The sequence below is a fragment of the Trifolium pratense genome, linkage group LG1 (assembly GCF_020283565.1).
Source record: "Trifolium pratense cultivar HEN17-A07 linkage group LG1, ARS_RC_1.1, whole genome shotgun sequence".
NCBI classification, from domain to species: domain Eukaryota; kingdom Viridiplantae; phylum Streptophyta; class Magnoliopsida; order Fabales; family Fabaceae; genus Trifolium; species Trifolium pratense.
Window position 1 is genome coordinate 35396281 of NC_060059.1, and position 24186 is coordinate 35420466.

The window sequence follows — 24186 nt, forward strand, 5'->3', positions numbered from 1 at the left end:
TGTAAGGATCGAAATTCGAACTTCAAACTCCTTACTTATTTATTTTAAAGTTAAAATTATAACCAATACTTGAGAGGAAAAAAAAAAAAAAACATAAGAACCAAAAAGTGCATGTACATTTGCTAAAAACCAAGTCAATATAAGATCACATATCTCATCTAGAACCATTGAGCATACAAAGAAAGTTTGGAATGAACTAATGAAACAAATTGTAGGCGGTGCTTGATATTTGGATAAAAGCTTTCTTAAATTTATGCATCTTATTATGAGATCCGAATAAACTACATACACGAAAAACATCTATCAATGAGCAAGTAGCAAACTTTTTTTTTATAATGAAATGCAATAGCAGTAGTTTATAAAAAAATACAAAAAAGCATCAGTAGTTAGTACTGATAAGTGCCAAAAAGTGGTAATTTTACTTATATATTTTAAGTACTTATTCACTTATTTTAAAAGTAATTTCATATAAAAAACCCAACTAATTGTAAATATTAGTTTTAATGAAAAAATTAGTTATATTTACTATTTCTATCTAATTCCAACATTTTTTGTAGGAAAATTTGGATTGAATGAAATTTGGAACGAAGAGATAAAGATTTTGAGTATGAGTTGTTGGCTAAGCGACGACAAAGCGACAGACAAAGCGACACAAGATGTCAGAAAATGCAGAAAAATCAGTGTCGTCGCTAAGCGAGGGATAGCGAGTCAAGTCAGTGGTAGGATGCGCTTTAGCGAGAGATAGCAAGGGATAGCGAGAGGTCGTCGCTGGGCTAGCCGTAGCGAGAGCCAGCGAAGCTGTGGTGGCTAAAAAGTACTTCAGGGACAGGGTGAAGAAACCTCCGTCGCTAAGCAAACAGTTTCGTCGCTAAGCGAAGATCCACTTTTCTGTCACTTATAAAAGGCCATCAGACTTTATTTTTTCATATCCAATTCACTTTCAACCACTCAAAAACACGTCCATAAGCAGAGAGAGACCCCAGGAGCCAGAATCAAGGAGATTTGATGGTGGATCTACAATTTTTGTTTGGAAATCATCATTGATGTTTGTTCATCTCTCTTTTCTTCTTATCTTTTATAAAGCTATCATGAATATGAATAGTTAATCTCTCTTTTGTTGGGATTAGGTGTAAATTACTCTATTAGTATGTATTTATCTTGATCTTGTTATATATGTTTTAGTTTATCTATCAATATTGATATTATCTTTGAATCTCACCATGTTTTATTTTAATATTTGAATTGTTATAGACATATACTCTTTGAATCTAAAAGAACTAAGATGATATCTATTAAAACTTAAATTCTAGACATAGATTTAGGTTTAATGTTCACTTTTTGTATCGGATCTTAATGTTATTGTGTTGATTGACTTTCCGAGACATCAGAGGTTAATAGGTATAATAGATATACCGGCGTTATCTGGACACGGAAACGTACGACGAGTGATACGTGATAATATTGGTAGATGACTAAAATCTATATAATTGATTAGGGAAATACAAATGAATGAGTTAATGAAATCTAATCCCAGCAAACTTATCTCTCTGTGATTTCGATCATTTCTCCACCATCACCATATTTTCATACTTTCTCATAAACAAACACTTTCAATCACTTTACTTAAAATTATATTAATTGTTGAACGGCATTGATATCGCATCAGCCTCTGTGGAGACGATAAAAATATACTTACTTTTGTACTTCAACAAGTACTAGCTTATTAAAAAAAATGTATAGAAAAGAAAAATGCACCACCAAAAAAAAAATTATATATATATATGAAGAGGGATCAAATTACACCGGTGTAACATTTGAGTAATGTTACACCGCTCAATAACGCTTTAACGAATACAAATTTTACAAAATCCACCGTTGGATTGAAAACTTATATCGTATAGATCATCCATATTAAATTTTACAAAAATCTAAAATCGTTTGACATGTTATTGAGACCGGGAAAGATTAATGGTTCATGCGCTTTTATCAAATACCGTTAATCTTGATCTATCTTAATAACATATCAAACGATTTTAAATTTTTATAAAACTTAACATATATGATCTATACAATATAAACTTTCAATCAAACGATAGATTTTGTAAAATTTGTATTCATTAAAGCGTTATTGAGCGGTGTAACATTACTCAAATGTTACACCGGTGTAATTTGATCCCTCCCCTATATATATATATATATATATATATAATATTATATATTTTTCTCTTCTCTCTCCATTATAACCAAACTATATAAAATTAAACTATAGAAGAAAACAAAAAAGGCTCAAATTAATTATCGGTCATGCTAAACAGTGCCTTGATAAGTGCCAAAAAGTAGTTGAATTATATTATGAATTAAGGCAATTATTGACTTATTTTGCAAGATTTGTGTATATAAGTCCCCAAGAACTTGTACATATATGTGTTGGTCTAATTTTGGTTAGTTTATCTTTAATCCCAACCATTTTGACAGGTTTTTGTAATTAAAGTTGAATTTTTGATGAAAAATTAATGTTTGAACTGATATATGCTGGCTGGGCTAAAGAAAGCCAGAGAAAGCTAGAAATCTGGTTGAATTGGCAGAGAGTTTCTGGCTTAAGTCAGAGAAAGCTACCGACCCTGTTGAATTGGCAAAATGTTTCTGGCTGGACCAGAGAAAGCCAGAAGAGCTGAGAGGTGACTCAGAGGGCTAGTGGGACACGTGTTAGCAAACTCATCTATGAAGTAAGGAAGCTGGCTGAGCCAGCTTAAAAATCCAGTTCCACTATATAAGGCCACCATATGCAGAAAAAACAGAGAAAATACCATTCCCACCACTCAAATTCGTCTAGGAGAGACCTAAGAGGCAGATTCAAGGGTTTTGGAGGTGGATACACAACAATAGTTGAGGAATCATCATTGTAATGTTTGTTCATCTCTTTTCTTCTTAATCTTTTGTAAAGTTCTCATCATGAATATGGGTAACTAATTTCTCTTGTTGTTGGGATTGAATGTAAATTACTCTATTAGTATGTGTTGATCTTGATCATGGTGTTATATATGTTCTAGTTACAAATCAATATTGATGTTATCGTTGTTGTTATTGTTTTCATCTTTGGATTTAAAATGGTATAGGAATATATGTTTTGAATCTTGCTCTAGGATAACATCTATTAAAAGCTAAGATTTAGGAATATACTTAGATTTAATATTCACTTAAGGTATTGGCACTTAATGCTATTTGGATCGATTAAGCATCTGAGGGATCGGGGTTTGATAGGTTTAATAGATTTCTCGACGTTATCTGGGGACCGAAACGTTCGATGAGTAAATACGTGATGATATTGATAAGTAGTTTGAATATGTATAATTGATTAAGGAAATATGTATGAATGCGTAGTTGAAGTTTAATCCTAGCAATTTAATCTCTCTGTCAACGTACTCATTGTTACTACTTTTATGTTTTCACACGTTTTTGTAATCAAACATCTTTGAAACCACTTTACTTGAAATTATATTAATTGTTGAAAAGCATCGGTATCGCATCAGTCCCTGTGGAGACGATAAAAACAATACTTACTTTTGTACTTCAACATGCCCCGGCCCCAGGGCACTTGTTAAACATGACAAAAAAGGAAATAAAATACAAAATTAATGGTGATAAGATAATTTTTTACACTTTCAATGCATTGAATTCGAAATTTTCAAAACAAAATTTCCATATTAATATGTTTAACTAGTGTCCCAGGGGCACTGTTTAACATATTAATAATACTATCCATCTGGGTAAGGAGACAACAAAAAATATTGTTTCACTTGAAGACGATAGCAATATTGTTTCAGTGTTTAGCATTTTCCATAAATTATTAGATTGTGATTTTTGGTTTAGAATGTAATTGGTTAGAACTAAGAAGTGGACAAAGAAAGAACCTTCCCCTGAGAAATCAAAGTCATTGAAAATTTTGCTCTCTATTCATTTCTTTCATTGGAGAGTGGATTCTCTCATGTTAATTTAGGATAAATTTTGTTTTGAACCATTGATTTGAGTGGAGAGAGAAAAAGAAAAGAAGAAAAAAGTGAATTGAAAGGTAGAGATTAAAGAAATTGAGGAATATGAGGAAAATTAAATGGAAAGAATCCATTCTCCTTTCATTGCAAATTTGCAATATTTATATTAAAGGCTTAATTAGTTAAACGGTCTCTTAAAGAAATTTTAGGTTTTATAATGGTCCCTTAAAGAAAAAAGGTATGAATTGGTCCCTTATTGATATCACGTTCGCCACATTGGTCCCTTCCGTTAATTTATTAAAACCAAATATATTAGGTGGACTAACATTACATGTGGTCCACCATAGATCTTAATAAATCATTTAATTTTAACCTTTAATTCTTTTGTCAAAATAGTAACCATTGGATTTTGTATGTCTACCACATCTAGCAATACACCATCAACAACTATTTTTTCTCTCCATTTTTCCATCTTCTTCAATGGACTCACCGTGAACACACCATTGAAGCTCCAATGGAGCTTTCACAAAAAAAACTCAAACCGGTCTCAAAAATCACAAAAGAATACACATATTCGCTTGATTTTTTGCACTGGTCATGAATCTATGCTTAGATTTCATGATGGAGGCTTATATTTTGAAAATCGAAACAACTTAAGAACATAAAAATGACCAAAACATGATTCAAGCAAACCAACACAAAATTAACGGTTGGAAAAGCTTCAGAACGTGATATTGAACATAAATCAACTAATACTTACTTGGTTTAAACTTCAGAAGGAAATTGAAGAGACAAATTGAGGAAGAAGATGATGTTGGAAAATTGAGGAAAAAGATGAATTTTTGGATTTGTTTGAAGGTTGATTGAAGATTTGAGTATATTTTTTATGATATTTATGAAGAAGATGAAAAAGAATGGAGGAAGAATATGAAGAAGAGATGAGGAAGAAGATGAACAGTGTTTTTTTGTACAATTTAACGTTTTTTGTCAAAAACTAACGGAAATGACCAAAATGATTAACGGAGATGTCTTTAAGGGACTAATCCAGACATTTTTGTTTCTTTAAATGAGCATTGTAAAACCTAAAATGTCTTTAAGAGACTATTTTGACTAATTAAACCTATATTAAAATATACTATTCTCTCCGTCCCAAAGTGGTAAACCAAATACATCCACTTTGATTGATCACTTTTTGCTTATATTTTGGGACGAATGGAATACATACTATGTTTTGGGGTATTTTGATGTTTTAACATCTGTTGTACCGGAGGTAGCATTGTAATAGTTGAATGATTTTGCATTTGTAAAAAAAAAGTATATTGTATGAAGAATGTGTAAATTATTGGAACGCATAGATTTATGCATTCTAAACATCACTATCAGAAATAGAGGAAAAAAATTCAATGAAAAATTAGATGGTAAATACTAATTTTTGCCATAAACTTGATAGAGTTAATACAAATTATCAACATATATTCTTGATTTTATAACAAATAACACTGTAATAATTCATTGAGGTTCATTCTGGGCCTACACCTTAATATAGCCCATAAAACTCCAATATGGGCTTAGTATCCATAGAATTGGGTTTAAGCAAAATTTCAACGTGGGTAGGAATTTAGCTACAAACCAAGTTCATTTACTCAAGATTTTCCTCATCCCACCCCTTGTGTTTCTTTTCTACCTTTGTTATTCCATTTTTGTTCTTGTATAAAAATTTTGGAGCGCGTTTTTCGAATTTTTTATAGTTCAAATTCGGGAAAAATTTGGAAAACACATTCCGAAGTTTTTTCGAAGGAAAAAAGAATTCGGAAAACGTGTTCCGAAATATTTATTCAGGGCAAAAATAGAAAAACATGGTTAGAACAGAAACATGGGGGGAGGGGAGAGATTTGATTAATTAAACAGTCAGATATTCGATCTATTCAAAAATCGAAAGAACTTTGGAAGATATAACAGATCAATGTTTCAAGACCATAAAAGAGGGAAATGTCACATCTTTTATTCAAAATCTTAAGATATACTATGAGTCCACCTTCTTATAAATCTAATATATTTTTCATTCATAACTAATGTAAGATTTAACCACTCATAATTCATCTCAGAGAATGGTGTGAGTAAGGGTAATTGAATGAAAAGTTGAAAACAAACCCATACACAATGAGAGGTTTGGATATAGATATAGATACGATTCACTTTTCCAATCTAATATTGTCTCCATCTCTTACTAGGAACCACTTGAACTGATCATGATAACGTGAAAGATGATGACATTAACATACATGAATTAATTGATAACGTATTTTGTCCTTCCTGTTTGGATCATGTCATCCTCAAATCATATTTTTTCATTGCAACACCTATGTCCTTTTCCACTAATTTTTTCATTGCAACAAGACAATTTTTCAGATTCTTTTACCTTAATTTAGTTACACTTACGCATTTTAGCTTTTCACTTTTCACCCAACTATATATACATAAGTAATAGAATTAAAAGGGTATCAAAAGTAACTTTCAATATGAGACTTGACCAATGCATGTAGATAATTTGTTCTAATTAAATTTCAAAACATACATCATTGGATAAACTAGAAATCTAAATCATAACGATTGCCATAACAAAGAAGTAAAAATTACAAACAAACCATTGATGAACATCATCATCATCAATATCACAAACATATATAGAAAACAAAATAAAAGTGCTACGTACTACATTAATTGGTGTGAGACAAATAGTGACAAACATAACCGAGGATTATTATTATGTTGATCTAATTTGTGTCATGAGTATGAAGAATGATCTTTGTAAACTAACACACGTGTCCTTAACTAAGACGTGTCCCCTTTGAGTTCTTCTTCATCTCCCATTGCATTTTTGGATGGTTTTGCGGTGCCCATTTCCATTGATTCTTCTTGTGTTGTTTTTGTTTTTGCATTTCCTTTATTCTTACGATATATGAAATACAATATTAGTTGCAATGTCCCTAATGCTGACCCTACACCATTTGGTACCTACAATTAACAAAATTAACCCATCATTTTGTCACTTTCAATGCCAAATATAATAATGCAATACGAAATAATCACTCATAAGTCATTTCAATATTCCAATTGAAGTGATTATTGTGTACTTACTGCAATAAATGGGTCACGACCCAATAGACCAAAGACAAACCATGAGGTACCACAAAGAAACACAAATAGTGAAAGGAAGAATGGCATGAACTCCACACTTTTGGTTCTGATCACTAATCTCTGCACACATCAAAATTAAGAAATTTAATACATATTCATAAAAAATAATTATGCATATGGACATATTTATAAAATTAACTTTGTATATATATAGGTTAGATGCACATAAGAGTAGATTATTTTAAAAGTGAATGAATTGTACAGTAATAATGAAAATAATAGGAAACAGATTCCATGCACTAAACTAAGCATAATGCTTTATTTAGCTAAACACTCAAACTTAGATGTCTCATTCATATTAAATTACTCTTATTTTCACATTGTAAAACAGTTAAAAGTCCAAATGTACATCACTTGATAATTTCATCATAAATTAGTCGGCAACTCGATGATTAGTTTCATAGCGAAACAAAATAACTTAAGACATATAGATACTTCGAAACGTCTACTAAATTAAAGATCCTAAATTACGTCTAAAGCGAACCAAAATGACTTAAGACATGTAGATACTTCAAAACGTCTACTAAGACTAGATAGAAAATAAAAAATAACATTTTTTAAGTATTATTTTCTATAGTAAAGATAAGGAAAAGTAAATAATTTCAAATCCAATGACAAGATAAGGATAAGAAAAACAAAACACACAAAATAATTAAAATAGAAAGTATGAACATAACTTACCATAATTGAGAGTGGTGAACCATACATAATGATGGAAAATATTGCAGCAGCAAAACCACAAAACACTTTCCTTGAATTACCATGAAGAGCAAACAGAGAGATGAAAACAACAGCAGAGAAAATTGTCATCACAATGGCAAATAAGCCACTTATTTTCAACTTCTCCTTTTTAGGTGCAAACAAGATGAAAGTGAAAACATATATGATTTCAATAACTGCTCCTGCTCCATTGATGATTGTTACAAGCATGTTGTCTGGTGACACAAATGGTAAACCATACCTATAAATTGTAAAATTAATTAATACTCAAATTAGAAACATGTTCTATATAAGTTAATTATATAATTAATAAATAACTAAACTAATAGAAATTAAAATTAAATTAACATTTTCTTTTTGCACATGAATGAAAATTAAAATTAATCTTGTATAAAGAATATATAGAATCAACCCACTTGAAATTTCTCTTATTCAAATTCAAATGAACTTGTTAATTTGAAAATTAAGAAAAAATTTTGTCAAGAAAAAAATTAAGAAAAAAGAATGTACCATGTAGTAATTAGAATAGTGTGTCTAGTTCTAAGCCAAAATTTGGAATTTAAAAGAGAAAATTCAACTTTTATAAAAAAAAAGTGAAAATTCAACTACTATTGTATAGTTCTAGAAATTGCACCATTTTATAACATACCCGCCACAAATATAACATAACCGCCACAAAAAATGAAGAAAATGATAAGTGAATGATGCTAAGAAAGAAGATGAAGAAGGAAAGAAAGTTACCAAGCAGAAAGAAGACAGTTGAGAAGTGTCATAGTGTAAGGAACACCTGAGAATTTCTCTGTTGATTTGTTCACAATAATTCTCTTGAAAGTGATTCTACAAAAAAGCCAAATTTCACTTACTCAAAACTTTGTACCACACAGAAAAAGATTAAATTTTTATACATCATAAGGAACAAGAAATGAAAAAGATTAAAAGGGTAACTGTAAAATGATTCAAAAAGTGGAAAAGTTTGAAGAAATGAATCAATACATTGGAGCCAAGAAGAGAAAAAGACCAAAAGCATTTCCTGCATAAGAAAAAATGAAGAAAGAAAATGAGAAACAGAGAAAAACAGAATTCTACAAAACCAAGAACTCAAAACAAGAACATTAAGAGGATCATGAAGTTACCAAATAATCCGAATACAAAATGAGCAATATCCATGATCTTGATGATGATGAAGCTATGAAGATATTTGAGAAGTTGAAGAAACTATAAGAAAGTTTTTGTGAAATTTTTGAGAGAGTTTTGATGAAAGAATCAATTGGTTTCTTTTTTCTTTTGTGAAATGAAAACTGATACTAGTGAGTGGTAATGTGCAGTTGAAAAAGCAAATATTTATAGGAAAAATGGAAAGATTATTTTATATGAAAAATAATCAAATGAAAGAATTGAAACTTGAAAGGTAACTAACTAACAAGTTGTGTTTGTGGGAGTAAAATATAGAGAAGTGTGTGTAGTGTATATAGTGAGAAAGGTTTATATATTTTTTTTATTAGGTTCATTTGAATGCTTTTATTGTTTTTAAGGTTATTTATTTTTTCAACTTTTTTTCCTTAGTAATATACATGTCAATATTATCAATATATAGAAATAAATTTTTTTACGCCGTTTAACAGCAACTAAATTCTGTCAGACGTAAAAGGTACCAATTTTTTTTTTTGAGGTTAAGAATTGAATTCCTAATGGCTTATTTGAGACGATAGTATACATATATTCCTTTCGATTATTATTATTAGACTTAATTGCATTTTTTATTCTGCTATTTTGCAAGATCTGCGATTTTGATCCTCCTATTTTAAAATCAAACATTCTTGCCCCTATTTTGATTTTTTTTTTCACTTTTTAATTAGTCACATAGCAAAAGATATAGAGTAAGCAAAAAGTCAATTAGACATGATGCATCATTAAAATATTACTAGTGGTTTATGAGTCAAACACATGAGACAAAATATAGAACATTGGATGATTTTAGAAAGAATTTAATTTATATGCACCGTCGGTGTAAAATTATTTTGCACATGCGTCCAATAATATACCGACACATCATGTATGGTCATTAAAAACACATAATGTGTCACATTCATTAAATAATGTGGCAACGCGTCATTGGATGTATGTGTAAAAAAAATTTACACCGACGGTGCACAACAATTAAACTCTTTTAGAAAACTAAAATGGAACCTTAAGACCTTTATTTTTGTACTTCGTGTGAGACACTCCTAGCTACTACTAGTATCTCATCAACTCATAGTCTCAAACTCAAATAAATGCAATCTTACGTAATTTAAATCTTATATTCATATTTTTAGTACTTAATACCTGTTCAATTATCAATCACAAAACATAGACTATAAAATACTTCCATACATATATAGCGAGGCTTATATGTCTCAACTACATGCAACTATACGGAAACGGATTTGATGCAGCACCCTGCTGTAACAGATCTACACCGTCCGATCTGAATTGACGGTTCAGATTGTTTAATTTAGAAAATTGTGTTTGAAATGTGTACCGTCTGATCATAAATGAATGGTCCAGATTAACTACAGCAGGAAATTGTGTTAAAAATTTACTGTAGGGAATCCAGGTCCCAACTATACAAGTAACTAAAACATTTTGAAAATACCTTAATCTACTACATGGATCATCAACATAACCTTAAAAGGAATAGTAATGGTTAGTTAGAGTTTTAATTAGCTAGTTAGAATTTGTTAATTAGTTAGTTAGTTTTTTTGACATAAGTTAGTTAGTTAGTTAATTATACACTAACTCTATACTATATATGAAAATCACATATTCGTTTTACTATCTTTTATCAAAATAATTCCATATGAATTTTACTATCATTCAAGTTTTTCAAAACTCTTATCATTCAATTTCTCCGAAATCTCATTCAATAAATTTTAAAAATTAGATTTTCTACGATCACATATTTGCTGCATGCATTTGGCACATATTCATTAGAACAATATCATCTAAGTCTAAATTTTAATGCAATTTTTAATTTATTTTAAAATAAAATCATTAGAACTAGAAATTGATATGTATTAGGTTTATTTTTATCAATATAATAAAAAGATATAGATAAATGACGGGGTGAAGCCTTTCTTCCTCCCCTGATGTCTAGATTTTTTTCGTCTTCTAAAAAAAAAAGTCATTAAACTTAAAATTTAGATCATTCAATTTTAACAATTAAAAATGTCCTAAATATGTGAATGCGGCAATTTGTTACCAGGAACTCTGGTCCCAAATTTCATCATATAGAGACTGGAGTTTTGGGTATGTGACTGAAAAAAGTGACGGAACAAGTTTGTGTATAATTTGTATCCTTCAAAAATAAATATACTTGTATTTGTATTGTGTATCTATAAATTTATGTAACGTCTTAATACATTATAAATGTTGGCACATATACCTAAAATGAATCCTCAATACTAGCGGTGCACTTCCAACATGCCTTCAGGGGAGGGCACCCTTCTCAATGTCCACGGCATATATATATATATGCCCATCTCATACACTAAAATATATGATACTATGAATGTAAATACTAAATACTCTTATATGATCATGTAGTATATATCCGTTTCGAAGCATGAATATATATACTCTTAAAATATTGAAGAATTTGTATATGATACTCGTATAGTATTCATGTCTTGCATGTTGATATGTATTCATTTTTATCTGTTTTATTCCGTGGTGAATACGGCAATATCATGGAGCGGTGAAAAAGTAGCATAAATATTGTTTTTTTAAGTATATTTATCCATCGACCAATAAAAATAGATTTAAAAAATATTATATTCTATACCGCATCTATATCTGATATATATATATATATATATATATATATAGGGGTTTTCTAACTTAGACCCTAGTTAGGTCTAAGTTAGCAAGGTGCACCTTTTGAGTTGGACCAAAATACCCATTCTTTTAATTTTTGAAAGAATAGAGCAACAGGGGCATTTCTGTAATTTTACATAAAAAAAAAAAATAACAACACGCGCCCCACCTTCTTAAACAATTAATAGACGTGGATCCAGTGTCGCGCGCGTACGGAAGGACCATGGTTACAGACCGTTGATTTCCATCAGACAGCCAAGATGTGATCTCATTAAGACTGTCTGATCAATCAGACAGCCCATATCATCCTGATCTATCAGATCATCTTGTCTGCGCCACACTAGATTATATTCTGGAGAGAGAAAATTTTGCTTTTGAAAAAGGCAGCCACGTGTCAGCATATGAATGGGTCTGCGTGATTTTTTTCATTTTATAATTTAAACTCGATTATTTCGTCGTAAATTAATTTTTTATTTTTTATTTTTTATACCAAAATTCAAAATTTTTTTTTCTCTACAAATAGAGACTTGGTTCGTTTGATTTGGACACCGAAAAAAAAACGCAATTTTTCACTACTTTAAACTCGATTATTTCGTCGTAAATTAATTTTTTATTTTTTATTTTTTATACCAAAATTCATAATTTTTTTTTTCCTACAAATAGAGACTTGGTTCGTTTGATTTGGACACCGAAATCCTTCTGAAACCATTTATATGGTAGAATGGTTTCAGAGAGTTGTAATCTGAAACCATTTTGCTGGTAAAATGGTTTCAGAAGCAAATAACTAATAATCAACTTACTGAAACCATTTTACCAGCAAAATGGTTTCAGATTACAACTCTCTAAAACCATTCTACCAGATAAATGGTTTCAGAAGCAAACACAATTAATAAATTACTCACTGAAACCATTTTGCTGGTAGAATTGTTTCAGTAAGTTGATTATTAGTTATTTGCTTCTGAAACCATTTAGCTTGTAGAATGGTTTCAGAGAGTTGTAATCTGAAACCATTTTGCTGGTAAAATGGTTTCAGAAGCAAATAACTAATAATCAACTTACTGAAACCATTTTACCAGCAAAATGGTTTCAGATTACAACTCTCTGAAACCATTCTACCAGATAAATGGTTTCAGAAGCAAACACAATTAATAAATTACTCACTGAAACCATTTTGCTGGTAGAATGGTTTCAGTAAGTTGATTATTAGTTATTTGCTTCTGAAACCATTTAGCTTGTAGAATGGTTGCACATAGTTGTATTCTGAAACCATTTTACTGGTAGAATGGTTTCAGTGAGTAATTTATTAATTGTGTTTGCTTCTGAAACCATTTAGCTTGTAGAATGGTTTCAGAGATTTGTACTCCGAAACCATTTTTCTGGTAGAATGGTTTCAGTGAGTTGATGTAAGGTAGTGAAAAATGAGATTAAGTTAGTGAAAAATTGGGTTTTTTTTTCTGTGTCCAAATCAAACGAACCAAGTCTCTATTTGTAGAGAAAAAAAAATTATGAATTTTGGTATAAAAAATAAAAAATAAAAAATTAATTTACGACGAAATAATCGAGTTTAAAGTAGTGAAAAATTGCGTTTTTTTTTCGGTGTCCAAATCAAACAAACCAAGTCTCTATTTGTAGAGAAAAAAAAATTATGAATTTTGGTATAAAAATTAAAAAATAAAAAATTAATTTACGACGAAATAATCGAGTTTAAAGTATTAAATGGAAAAAAATTAACGCAGCCAATCATTGTGTGACACGTGGCCTGCCTTTTCAAAAAGCTTTCTCTCTCCGCGTCATCCTGTCCACCACGCGCACCTGTCGGCGCGTGTCATGCACGCGCGTGATTTTTGTCAAATGAGAAGCTGTCACGTGTCCTGGGGGGGGAAAAAGAAGTGGGGGCGCGTGTACTGTTGCATAAAATTACAGAAATGCCCCTGTTGCTCTATTCTTCCAAAAAATTAAAAAATGGGTATTTTTGTCCAACTCAAAAGGTGCACCTTGCTAATTTAGACCCAACTGGGTCTAAGTTAGCAGCCCCCATATATATATATATATATATATATATATATATATATATATTTTGGTACATATATCTGATATCATATCTATATTTATGCATTATAGATATTTAGCCACAAATCATACAAAAAAATTCAGTGGTTCTGGTCATGCATATACAAACAATGTCTATACCAATTAAGTTATGTTCACGGAGATTAATTTTTGTGATTGATTATTACTTAGACATATACAAAATTTAAAAATACAAGTGAATGCCCATTTATCACCATCCTCGGGATACGGGAGTGGATTGTCTCCAATATACTATCCACTGTATTCCCTTTAGTTTTGATCTCAGCTATTAAATCCTCTTCTCTCTTCTTTTTATATTTTTTAATTTGTTTATTAGAAGACCATGATTTCAGTGGATGTACTGTTCATGGGAGAGAATCCACTCGCCATGGGATACAACTAACAGCAAAGGTATGTAATGTATGACAGTAGGGTTAAAAGGCTCTAACATAATCTTAGCTACAAAGTTATAAGACAAAAAATCTTACCTACAAAAACAAGGACGGATTCAAAAATTTGGCTAGTGGGGACGATATGATTATAAGATTTTCATACAAATATGCATGATTGCAAAAATTTACTTTTATATTTAATTAATTTAGATTCATAAATTGAATATGATGATGATTTGTTAATTTGTTTTGCATCTAATGGCCAAAATTAGGCATGTCACCGACACAAGGAAACTAACATACAAAATAGATTCCCTAACTATAAGTGACTATAGAGATTATTTCATCACTTAACAAAAATTAGAGGTTCCGATTTAGTAGATTTATGGTGACCTATATTTTTTCAAATTTTAATGTAAATAAGTGGAAAATTTCATATTTAAGCCTGATCTCTATCAACCGATCGTTAGTTGGTTTATTGATAATTGACGCTGAACTTGATAGGGAGGACCACGGTTCGATTTCCCGCAATTGTGATCGGGAAATGACTGAAACCACTTGATGTCATAACTCATAACTGATCCTCAAACTAGATTAGATGATCTAGTGGGTCCTTTTTTTACAACGTGAATTTAGGATTCATGCCTTTAGGAATCCGAGTTTACTAATACCATCTTCAAGGCAAGTTTAACATGCACAAGTGGAGAAAATCTTCCACGGTGCACGAGTGAATGATAATATTATAACGAATACGAATTTTACAAAATTCACTGTTGGATTGAAAGTTTATATCGTATAGATCATCCATAAATTTTTTGAAAATCAGTTGATATGTTATTGAGACCCATCAAAATTAACGGTTTATGGTTTTTTATTGACTACCGTTAATTTTGACCGGGCTCCATGACATATCAAATGATTTTTAATTTTTTTCAAATTTTTTATAGATGATCTATACAACATAAACTTTCAATCCAACAGTGAATTTTGTAAAATTCGTATTCATTATAGTATAATTGTTAACTTGTGCCCCGATTAAGTGATACATATTAGACAAAGCCCCATGTTCAATTCTTTTTGTTCATATTTTCAAATAATCTTTTTATGTAATAAAGTGAATCCTCAAGTACTGTAAAACTTAGTTTTTCTTTTCTTAGAAGTTAAATCGTGTAGTTTGCCAAAGAAAAAAGTGTTCATATCAGGTCCCACGAAATAAGATACCTAAATTTGTTTGTTTCTAATTTTTATCATTTTTCTTTCCTAACTGTCAAGTACATATACTTTTCAGCTGCTCTCTGGTTTTCTTCACCTGGTGCTGGTGGGGTTTGTGAACAAGAATGAGAAGGTTTCATTCACCAAAATAATTATCATGTTGATTTTGTGTGCAATAAAAATTAAGAGCAAGTAGGATCATCACTGTGCAGTAACATAATCACCAGTTTTTTAATGTAAAAATATTAATTAATAAATATAATAGAAGTATAGAAAGTGGGTGGTTTGGTCTGGTTGGCACTTGGTGGTTTTCAATAATCAATTATATCACTGCCAACAGATAAGAGAAATAAACTTTCAACTTGGAGCAACATGTTGGATAAAATTATTCACAGCAGAGGAAAACAAACAAATCTTTGTTAATATCACATGTGTATTAATCAATGAAAAGTTATTCTGTTTTATATATACTATATAGATAGATTACTAGACGACAATGATTAACTAATATATGCTTGTGAAGAATCAAGACTAGAATAATAGTGATACAAAAATTACTTTATACAAGAAAAACTACATGCCAAGCTTATCAAGGCAAAGGTACAGGGAGTTTCCATTTAGAAAATTCGACCAAGTTTCTGTTTACAAATGATCCATTGTGCAGCCAAAATGTTTCAGCTGATTGGTGAAACTGCCTTACTTTCCTTTGCAGTTCCCACATGATTCCACGCATTGCCGAACAAGATTCTGAATCTGAAGCATAGACCCACATGCACCTAACTTGTCGACCACGAGCTATTATTGCCTCTATGTCTTTATCTGCACAGATCAATCAATACATTCGAAGGTAAAAAAAAGGGCATGATGGGTATTGGGTATTGGTTATTGAAACTTGGAGGTAAATGGTTGACGATTTTTACCTGGAATGGATTCCAAATACTCCAATAGTTCTGGACCTATTCGACTGGATGGCCACTTTATTGATATTTGACTGTAATCGATGACATTCTGGAACGGCAATTCTATTTGATCTGACAATATAACTGGAACACATTCCTTTGAAATGGAAAAATATATGGTTATTTCTTTTCATTTAAACCAGTCTTTAGGGTGAAGAACAAATAGGAAGGGGAGAAACATACCACAAAAAAGGACTCATAAAAGCGAAGGGTCCAAGATGACTCCCCACGTGGAGCGAGGCAAAACTTGGAGTTGCGCAGGTGTTCAAAATAATCTTTCCTTCCCAGCTTTTCACCTCCACTAAATTTCAAATCTGGACATTCCAACTGTTTATACCATCAATATATGTTTCATAAATTTTTTTGTATGATCGCACAATATTAAGTATAATTCTCCTGTTAAAACAATGGTGGGAGAAATTGCTGGGAAATATCAGAACAACTAACATGTAATCTGAAGAAACTAAAGAAGTGTGCAATAGCCAATGGAAGTAAATTACCAAACAATGGACACGATGTAATTAGATCTTTGCGTGTTCTAATAAACCAAACTGTTTAAATAACTGAACTTATGAACAAAGTTCTCGAACCGAACAGGATTTTTAGAAACAAGTTCACGTGAACACAAGTTCGGTACAAACTGACCAAATCATTTCACAATACAGTTCGGTGAACACAAGTTTTCTGCAAAAAACTGTTGCACGAGAAAAACCATGTCAGAGAATTATTCTCTCCAATTTCGGCAAGAACGACGAAAACCTAAATCCCAAATATCATAATTTTAATTGTGGAATCTCCTTCACTATCACTCATGTAGGTCCCAAATCCACAAAATAGGGACCACCACCAAGATGGAATGAATTGTTCCTAATTTATACTATGTGAATCACTCCCCTACAAATTGAGTCTCTTTTACTTTGTTTTTGCCTTTAGGAGCTGATGATCATCTCAAACTTCAAAAACCTGCTCTCTCTCTCCAACTCGGTTAAGGAGTTAGTGTTTCCCTCTGATATCTAAATCTCTGTTGCTTCTTTGTGTATGTGTTAATTATTTGTGTGATTTTTTAATTTGTTTATAATAATCACAATTGATTTCCCATTTCTTCCAAATTTTCTAGTTACAACTCTTCATTGTTTCTGCCGGATTTAGTAAGCAGTTGCGGACTTGCCAATAATAGATTTAACATTTAATTTTATTATATAACTTAAGTTCTATCAAAATAATCTCATGGACAAGTAGCTGTTTCTCATAATTACCTAGGTACTTGGCCAAGTATTTATTGTTAGGATCTCCGTTGTTTTGAAACTCAGCGCACAATGTGTCTAAAGATACTGCTTCAAGTTAGCAATACCAAGGTAGTCAAGATCAAGTGTCAACTCGTAGGATCGTACGATCCAACATGCTCCGATCTGGTCAAGATTGTTTTCGCCACCGGCGCATGTGGTCAAGATTGAGCATTTTCGGGCAAGATCGTAACATGCTGGATAATTCGCAACTTTTTTCCCGCGCTTGTTAACTGGGTCAGGTTTTGTTAAAAAACCCAGTTTACTTAAAACACACACATTTCCTTTACTTTTCTCATCAACAATGGAATTGGAAACCCTGCAATGCCGTCCACCTCTAATTCTGGCGACGTCGTGCCTGTTTCCTACCTTCATCGCCTCTGTTTCCTTACTGTTGTTCTGTTTCCGGCTGTAGAATGAAGACCGACCTAGCATGGCAATACCGTATTCTTGTTGAAGCTTAAAGAAAAGTGAAGCGTGACTTCTGTCAACAAGAATTTGCATATGTGCTTGATTGAAGCATCATCTGGCTGGAACTAGATAGATGCTAAGCCTTGTTTAACGGTTCCAGATGATATCAAGAAAGCTATGGTGGATATTGTGAATGGCTTACAAAAAAAGTTGCTGAAAAAGTTTTCTGCTTTTGACATTGAAAGTGACAACAATGTTGAAGCTGATCATGAGGTTGCTGCTGATTCAAGTGGAAAGAGGAAAAGTTTAAGGGAGATACCACACAAGGATATGTTCAAAAGAGGAATCACTACACTTACACAACAAACCACAATCAATGGTGTCTAGCAGTGTCCTTACATGTGTCTAGCAGTTTCGAACCATGATTGTGGTTTGTGTAAGTGTAGTGACTTCTCTTTTGAACATATCCTTGTGTAAGTGTAGTGACTTCTCTTTTGAACATATCCTTGCGTGGTATTTCCCCTAAACTTTTCTCTTTCCACTTCAATCAGCAGCAACCTCATGAACAACTTTAGAATCATTGTCACCTTCAATGTCAAAAGCATATGACTTTTTCAGCAACTTTTTTTGTAAGCCATGAACAATATCCATCATAGCTTTCTTGATACTATCAGGAACCATTAAACAAGGCTTAGCATCTCTACTAGTTCAAGCCAAATGATGCTCCAATCGATAAGCACCTCCTGTAAATTCTTGTTGACAGACGTTACACCTCACTTTTCTTGAAGCTTCATCAACAAGGACACAATATTGCCATTCTGGGCCAGTCTTCATTCCACGGCCATTCTTTGCAACCCTAATTGAGGCAGAAGCTACAGAGGCTGAACATTCTGAGACCCACCACCTGAAGCCATTACTATCTTGTGAAAGAAAAAAAAATGAAAGAGAATTTGGGGAAACAAGACCGATGACACAGAACAAAAGCAAGGAAACAGAGGCAATGACGATGAAGGAAAGAGGGGTGGCGAAGGAAGGAAACAGGCACGACATCGCCGAAATTAGAGGTAGACGGCGTCGCATGGAGGAGAGGAATCGCAGATTAGGGTTTCCAATTCCATCGTTTGTAAGAAAAGTGAAGGAAACACGCGTGTTCTCAGTGTTCGAACGCAACCTGGTTAGGAAGCCCAGGAAAACAGGTCACGAAAATACCCAGGCCAGCATGTTACGATCTTGCCCGAAAAAGCTTGATCTTGACCACAAGTGACGAAAACAATCTTGACCAGATTGGGGCACAATGACACGTTGGATCGTATGATCCTACGATTTGACACTCGATCTTGACTATTTTGATGTCATGCAACCAAAATGTTATTTTCCGAGGGCTACACTGTATATTGACTGATAGCAATTTAGTCTGTAAAGAATCTTAAGTGCTAGTCTTCAGAATTTTAAATATTGATATGAATTTATTTTGATATTGAACTGTGATATGATTTGTCGACTTTTAATTGACATATGTTGTAGAGGCTAGTTGACAAAAACAGTTTTTGAACTAGTTTTGAGTTTTAACCACTTCGTAAAATCAGTTCAGAACAGTTCAAGAAACCACTTAATAAAACAGTTTGGTTCGACAATTCAAAACTGGTCCACTGAACCAAAGTTCCAGTGCATCAAAAAGAGTTTGGTTTGACCATACTGGTTTCTAATTCAATTCAATTTTCACTTGTGAACTAAACAATGACCAAGTAAATGGATTACTATCTATCAGCCATTGCATTCGCTTTAGCATAACAACATTCTGAATGTAGGTAACAAAATCACTATTAGAACTCAAATTAAAACAAAATAATGAAAGAAAGTATTCTGCCAATAAGATAACTTCACTAATAGAACTAACCAGTCACTGTTTCAGATGACATACCTTCTCTGGGAATTGTTTTGAAAGCTCTATTAGCTGCAGACGGCCAGCTTTTCCTTGTGCACGTCCTAAATAATTTGCCAAGTACTTCCGCTTAGACAGAGGCAAAGGCTGGATCATGGGAGACCCAGTCTTGGTCATACCATCTTCGACATTACCTGGAATGATTATATCTTTCCATGTATTAAAAGCACTAGTATCTCTCTTATCAGTGCGATCCCCCTACATTGAATTGCAAAAGAACAAACTTTAAAAACAATAACCTTTCATTTCATGACAACTTCATGAATTTAACCTTTCATTCTTGGATGATTCAAGCCCCAATAGTTAAAGATATGAAAATATAGAGGTTTTTCAACAAACAAATATGAAGGGCAAGTTTGGAAGAATAAAAATAAAGGTTTTTCAATTTGATCTCTCTTTTTTGTTCCGAAATGGTCTCTTGTTTTTCAAAGTTACACCAATATGGTCCCTCTTTTATTTTTTATTCCAAAATGGTCTACTGTTTTACAAAATTTGTACCAAAATAGACATTTTTTTGGTTCTAGAATGGTCCATTATTTTGTAGAATTTATACCATAGTGATACTCTCAATACCACAATTTAAATGGAAAGAACCAAATTGATATATGAACTAATGTGTAGTTTCTGCTGTACCGGAATACTACTTCTGTTGATCAGTAGGGCTTATGTAGTCTCGGTTGTACAAAGATGACCGCTATTGTGAAGATGAAAAAACCATGTACAAAATATAAAGATGACTTAGAAAGAAATATTAAAAAAAAATTGTTTATCATCCTTCAACTTTTGAACAATGGGTATCCATGATTGAGAGCAGGAATAAGAATCAACGGTGTCTTCCTGAATGAGAGAACCTAAACTAACTTACTAATCATCTAACTCCTTGTATCTTCTCTGCTTTTGTTTATAACAGCCTAACAAAACAACATATTCAATCAGATTTCCTTACAAGGCTGTCTCTTATGTCTTAAATAAATTCCAATGTGTATTGTAACAAAGTCTGCCAACTTGATTCCTTGGCCCATCTTGATGTAATCGATTCTTTCCTAATTAAGGGCCGAACCTAGCAAACAAAAGAGTGCGGGATTTAAACTTTACTTCTCAATTACTCCAATGCTTATTTTTTATAAATGTAACATTGCTAACAAAATATCAATACAATATTCTAGAATGAAATCCTCCAGGGCTTTCACGTTCATGGCCAGGACAGAGGATTGTTAAATTCATTTAATCAAAGGTGAATGACTACAGGACAGAGGAATGTTAAATTCTTTTAATCAAAGGTGAGTAATCACTACTCAGTTCACGGAAACTTTTAACTTTTACCCCTAGTTGGCCAGTTCAACAAAAAGAAAGGAAAAATCAAAATGAAAACCAACACTGTAAAAATTAAGGTTGAGATATGTTCAAGTTTTGCCTCATTGTTATTCCCTGCTGTTTCACATCACATACATTACATTTGGTACTTCTTTCCTCAGCTTGTTCCAAACTTCACATAATTCCATCTCCTAATTACTAAAGACATTATTACACCAAACAGTAACACACAGTTTGGTTTACAATTGTCATTTCAGTGTTTCTGGTAAACATACAAAACCAACAATTTAAGTTGTGGTTCACAACCAAAATTGCGACCAAAACACCTAGATTTCTCATCTTCACAACTACAATTGCAGCCTAACTAACCACATTTTCGATTATTTTCATAAAGCAAGCAACCATAACTTAAAACCTTTGATAAAACCTATAAAACTATGAGGAAAAGTAAAAGTTCACCTCAGGTGTAAGAATAATGGAGCGATTTATATATGTTGCCCAAGACTTGAACAAGTGAGCACCAGCTCCACTAAAAACAAAGCAATTAACAAAGCATGTATATTAGCTAATAGGAAACCTTACCAATGTCTAAATTCATATAAAGAAACATAACATTGATACTCGTATTAACCTATTAAACACAAATGCCACATGCTTTTCACAATGCAAAAAATAAAACCATCACCAGCATTATTACCTTGGGAAAACAAATATGTGGTTCCTGCCTCCAGATAACCGAAAATAAGGCATTTGGCTAATAACCTAATCATCACATAAACAGAATTTCAGCTAAGTAATTCCTAAGATTCATTTAGAACATTAGCAATACACTTTAAATTGAAACGAAAGAGTTTTTTACTTTAACAAAAGTGTTATTAATTTCTTTGTCGTTAAGTCCGCCCATCATACGTGCACATTTAACATAAGATGGAACAAAAAACAGATCTGCTTCCTCCTTCTTTTTCGTCCTGAATCTTGATTCTAAAAGTAACTTGTGTATTTTTACCTGCAAAACAAAAGTAGTAATTAGTAGGGTTTTAGAAAATTATAAATGATCCCAAACACAACATTTAGGTTTTTAATGTCGAGTTGCGTTACTTGATCATCAAAATACATACTATTGTATGTGATACTCAAACGCAGTATGTGATACTTTATCGTCTTTCTTTCAGGATGCATACCGTTGGCCAGTATGAGAGTCACACTGCTTTTACTCTTCCTGGGCTCTATAGAGTTGTTCATGGCATTGATGTTTTTGATATGTTTATCTCTATCTCTCTTATTTTTTTACTTCAACAACTTACACACATTTCAAAAATACATATAAAAAACAAAGAACACCGTACTTGACATCAAAATTTTGATGTCAAAAATATCATTTCTCTTAACGTCTCAACAACTACAGCCACAATTGAAGCTACGATGCTAAATCAAATTCAAGATGTATCAACTACATTTGAGCGTAATTTTCCACAATATCCGGACACTAACACAATACTGACCTAGTTATATTCAATCACTTTCATTTTCATAAATTATACTCCATCCGCCTTAATTATAAACAAATATTCACTTATCAGATTCATTGAATAACTAATGTATCAGTATCATGTCAGTGTCTAGGCGTGCTAGACACGAAAGCAACACCGACACATGAGATTACATTTCATCACTACCATTTTCACAAATTGCATAAGCAGTTACATTCAGTCACTTCCACTTTTACCAATGCACATATGTCTAATATCTATGCCGGTACTTCGATGATAAAAAAAGGCGGTATGGTGTGAAATTACCTGACTACCCCACTGGCCTTTCAAGCAAGCTTCAGGAGCAATCTTACCATCTCTTCCTTTCAAAAGTTCATTCAATCCATCGATCTCATTAACATCATAAACATAGATCTTAATCGAAACTTCTTGAGATTCCGGTAACAGAAGGAATTTCCGTTGCGACGACACGGTGGGGGAGATTCTACAAGGAGCGTCTAAGAGTCTCGTGAAGAAGAAGGTTGCGATAACTAAGAGTAAGGCGCCGATCTGGTGCGTGCGTGTGCATAGTGGATGATGTTGATGATGATGATGCATTGTTCTTGATTTGTTGTTACTGTTTGAACTCCACATTAGATTTAGTGAATGAAGAAGAAGAAGAATGAAGGTATGAGAAGAAGTAGCGAGTCCGAGGGAGATTCTAGTTCTAGTTCTAAGAATGCATCGTTTTCGAAAATAGTTTATACAAATAAAAAATGAATTATGTTAATTAAGTTCTTATCGATAAAATTTTTATTTTTATAATTTGTTTTTTCATAAATTACTTTTAAAAAATTTATAATAATACATAAAAACTTATTTATTTGCATAAGTTGTTTTACATAAACTTAAAAATAAGTCAATCCAAACAAATCGTAACTATATTTGTAATTTTATAAACATCTTAAATTTTGTTTTTAGTTCTTATAAAATATTTCAGTAAGTTTTGGTCTCAAATATTTTCTGTCATGATTTTTGGTCATGCTTTTTAATCAACCACTCTCATAAAAACTTAGAATTTTTTAACATAAAATGAATTATTTATGATTTTTTAGTGCAAAAAGCTTAAAAATTCATATTTAATTTATTAATTGTTAAAAAATTTAAACTTTTATAAGAGAGATTTTGATAATGTATTAAACATGACCGTAGAAAAAATTTAAAATTTTGAATGATATACATAAATTAACTGAAAAGTAGAGATAACAAATTTATAGGGATCAAAAACATATTTAGAGGCCGTTTGTTACGGATTAAAAATAGGACAAAACTTATATGCATTTCTTTAGATGCAGTTTTTGCTGTTCCTCTC

At 31.9% G+C, this 24186-nt stretch overlaps 2 protein-coding genes across 2 annotated transcripts; both read right to left on the reverse strand.

Moving 5' to 3' along the window:
- Positions 1-6474: 6474 nt before the first annotated feature.
- LOC123920743 (bidirectional sugar transporter SWEET1-like) lies at positions 6475-9366 on the reverse strand. The gene is made up of 6 exons (XM_045973049.1): positions 9041-9366; positions 8901-8937; positions 8649-8744; positions 7869-8148; positions 7128-7247; positions 6475-7004 (listed from the first exon to the last, which is right to left on the reverse strand). Exons 1-6 carry the CDS (start codon positions 9072-9074, stop codon positions 6822-6824), a joined length of 750 nt encoding a protein of 249 aa, XP_045829005.1. The 5' UTR covers positions 9075-9366; the 3' UTR covers positions 6475-6821.
- Positions 9367-15837: 6471 nt separating this feature from the next.
- Positions 15838-23566, reverse strand: LOC123920750 (probable glucuronosyltransferase GUT1). Its single transcript, XM_045973060.1, has 8 exons — positions 23142-23566; positions 22205-22351; positions 22043-22107; positions 21805-21874; positions 20011-20229; positions 16579-16722; positions 16357-16492; positions 15838-16255 (listed from the first exon to the last, which is right to left on the reverse strand). The coding sequence occupies exons 1-8, from the start codon at positions 23466-23468 to the stop codon at positions 16026-16028; spliced, it is 1338 nt and encodes a 445-aa protein (XP_045829016.1). The 5' UTR covers positions 23469-23566; the 3' UTR covers positions 15838-16025.
- Positions 23567-24186: the final 620 nt, after the last annotated feature.

Bases quoted from the DNA above. Each gene is read 5' to 3' on its own strand.
- LOC123920743 (XM_045973049.1), bottom strand. From the start codon at position 9,074: ATGGATATTGCTCATTTTGTATTCGGATTATTTG. The intron at 8,745-8,900 runs GTATTGATTCAT...GCTTTTTTGTAG, and splicing joins TTTCTCTTCTTGGCTCCAAT to AATCACTTTCAAGAGAATTA. The intron at 7,005-7,127 runs GTAAGTACACAA...TGTTAATTGTAG, and splicing joins GTCGTGACCCATTTATTGCA to GTACCAAATGGTGTAGGGTC.
- LOC123920750 (XM_045973060.1), bottom strand. From the start codon at position 23,468: ATGTGGAGTTCAAACAGTAACAACAAATCAAGAACAATGCATCATCAT. The intron at 22,108-22,204 runs GTAAAAAACTCT...TGTGATGATTAG, and splicing joins TTAATAACACTTTTGTTAAA to GTTATTAGCCAAATGCCTTA. The intron at 21,875-22,042 runs GTAATAATGCTG...CTTTGTTTTTAG, and splicing joins CACATATTTGTTTTCCCAAG to TGGAGCTGGTGCTCACTTGT.